Source organism: Penaeus chinensis, chromosome 3 (assembly GCF_019202785.1).
Source record: "Penaeus chinensis breed Huanghai No. 1 chromosome 3, ASM1920278v2, whole genome shotgun sequence".
NCBI lineage: Eukaryota > Metazoa > Arthropoda > Malacostraca > Decapoda > Penaeidae > Penaeus > Penaeus chinensis.
Genome location: NC_061821.1, coordinates 24,477,558 through 24,480,057, shown reverse-complemented (window position 1 = coordinate 24,480,057; position 2,500 = coordinate 24,477,558). Strand labels below are relative to the sequence as shown.

The window sequence follows — 2,500 nt, the reverse complement described above, 5'->3', positions numbered from 1 at the left end:
TTTCAATTTTATTTCAGACTGTGGCAGAACATTAGCTTCCTTTATATGGGTTAAAGTTTAGCAGTTAGTGTTTATATTTCTTAGATTAACTTTCAGCAGCAATTAAGTAGTGTGGATGTATCTTCAGAAAACCTTCTTTTTTTATTTGTTCTTGTTTCCTTCATATCAAAAGCATCAGCATCATGATATCGCATATCATAATTGTCATGATGTAGCCTGAGATATACAATTTAGTAACAGGAAAGTTTGATATCATTCAGATTACAAATTAAAGCTAAATCTGTCATACTATACACTGTTGATGGTTGTAATTCGAGTCCACAATGTGTGTTCTGTTTAAGATGACTAGTGTAAGAGATAATAATACCCATTCGAAAAGTGTTTAAGGTCTGATAAAATCAGATATACCATTTGATTCAGTGTTAGAATCCACACTAATCAAGTCATATTTCTTTTGGGCCAAAAGCTATTTTAAGGAAATGAGGTGAAACTGGTAGGACATTAGGGCCCTTCATTATTTAGTATGGAGACGAGATGTAGCCTGACACTGAGTTAACTTATGTAGATATTTTCAAAAGAATTATTGAATTTTCCTTTCTATTTTGTGTAATATTGTGTCTCAGTGAAAATTCATTAGTTCATGGGGTTATGATAGTCAAGGAAGATTCTTTTGGCAGAAGGTTTGGAAAATTTTGAAATAGATATTTCAATAAGAGTTGGTAAAAAAAAAGAAAAATATATAAGAAATGTTCAGAGGACTAAATAACCAATGACTTTCCATCACAAGTGTAGGACAACTGAACAAAACCCAAAATAAGCACGATATATCCTTATTTTTTTCATTTATTATCATATTCTCCATTGCCACTTATTCTTTTTAATTTATGTAAAGCACGGTGGAAGACCAGGCTGCATCAAGATGCATTGTTAATGAATGTCAGATTTTGCAGTTTTCCTGCTGCCTGTCCTGTGCTGTATGAGTGTGTCATTTATCTATTAGTTTGTGGCCTTGAAGTTTTGAAAACCTGTGTGTGATGTACAACTTATTCTCACAAACATCTTTTCAGACACAGGCAATCGCCAGAACAGTGTTTGTTGAGGTGAGTGAGAGAGACTAAAACACTGAAGAAGTGAACACAAACAGTGAATGTGCAATTGTGCATGTTGCTCTGATCAGTGTTCCTCTGGGAGATACCTCCTACTTCTGTGATTAGTTGGTGTCGGTAATTCTTATAGTCCACTGATTTAATAAGGAGGCAATTGCATGGTACATAATGTGCGCTATTTTTTTTTTGTTACCAATTATGTCTTCTAGAAGTTTTACTTAAAAAACCTCACACATCACACTGTTCCTTTTGAATGTTATCAGCAAGCAAAATGTATCAGTCTTTTAAATGGATTTATGTAGACTGATGTTAATTTTTTTGAAAGTTTTTTTTGTGAATGAGGATAACAAATTTGGATTGACAGTGGACACCTTATGAGAAGGGATAAATGAATTGCAGATAATAAAAAAGCAAAATTATTTGTTTTTATACATTTTTATATGCTGATAAAGTGAACTGTAGCCATATATGTTTTCTTTATTGTTTTTCCTGCTGGTAAAGACTAAGAGTTTCCTCCCTGCCATTTTTGGTTACTTCATTATATATAAGGAATTACCATTATATCACAAATGAATGTCTGCATACCTGTCTACATACTAGTCATTTACTGCTTCAAAAATGCCAAATCTGTTGAAAGATTTAAGAGCATAACTTTTATAATGACTTCAAATTGAGGTCTTGAAACTATCTTCTACCATAGGCTTCATAACCTAATTTGGGTCTTAGATTTGATAATGGTTAAGAGCAATATCTATTAAGATGCATCACCCATACAATAACCAGTATTAGGAAATACATCTGGTACATAACACTTCAGAATTGCAATACTCTTATACTAAAAAGTACAGATTACTGCAACTGCTAGGAAAACTACTTCAAAAGTACTAGCAGTACCTCTAATGGTACTAGTCCCAAAGAAAAATGGCAAACAGGAAGTATTGGTTAAGAATTACTAGCAATTTCTATCAAGCAAGATTTTTTATATCGTTGTATAACTTCTTGACAAGCACTATTAGAACTTTCTTATCAAAAAGTACTGAAGACTGCAACTGCTGGGGAAAACTTGAAAAGTTTGGTCCCATAAAAATGGCAGAACTGTGAGAATTGCAAAGAAATTGGTTGGAATATCTACATATGCTATTCTGTCTTAGCAGCATTAGAGCCACTACCAATAGTTTTGGTACCTTTTTCCTAGCCAATGTGGTAATCATTACTTTTCATTAAATTAGTGTATAAGTGCCGGAAGCACTTTTCAACTATAAATAGTATTTTGAAATATATTTTTATGGTGCCTTATATGGCATTGCTATCTTTGATATCTTTGCCTATGTGTTTCAGTATGAAGTCTAAAAGCAACAACAATAACAAAGGAGCTTTCAGAGTTGAGCGGAGAG

General features: G+C 32.9%; 1 protein-coding gene across 2 annotated transcripts in view; it reads left to right on the top strand.

Moving 5' to 3' along the window:
- The window catches only part of LOC125042207 (WD repeat, SAM and U-box domain-containing protein 1-like), a 23,073-nt gene that overhangs the window by 12,249 nt on the left and 8,324 nt on the right, over positions 1–2,500 (top strand). The window contains exon 5 of one of the 2 annotated variants that reach the window (XM_047637708.1): positions 1,068–1,100. The exons of the other annotated variant lie outside the window; for it this stretch is intronic. Coding sequence (XP_047493664.1) covers positions 1,068–1,100 — 33 coding nt within the window. The remainder of the gene's footprint in view (positions 1–1,067; positions 1,101–2,500) is intronic. 2 annotated transcript variants of the gene reach the window in all.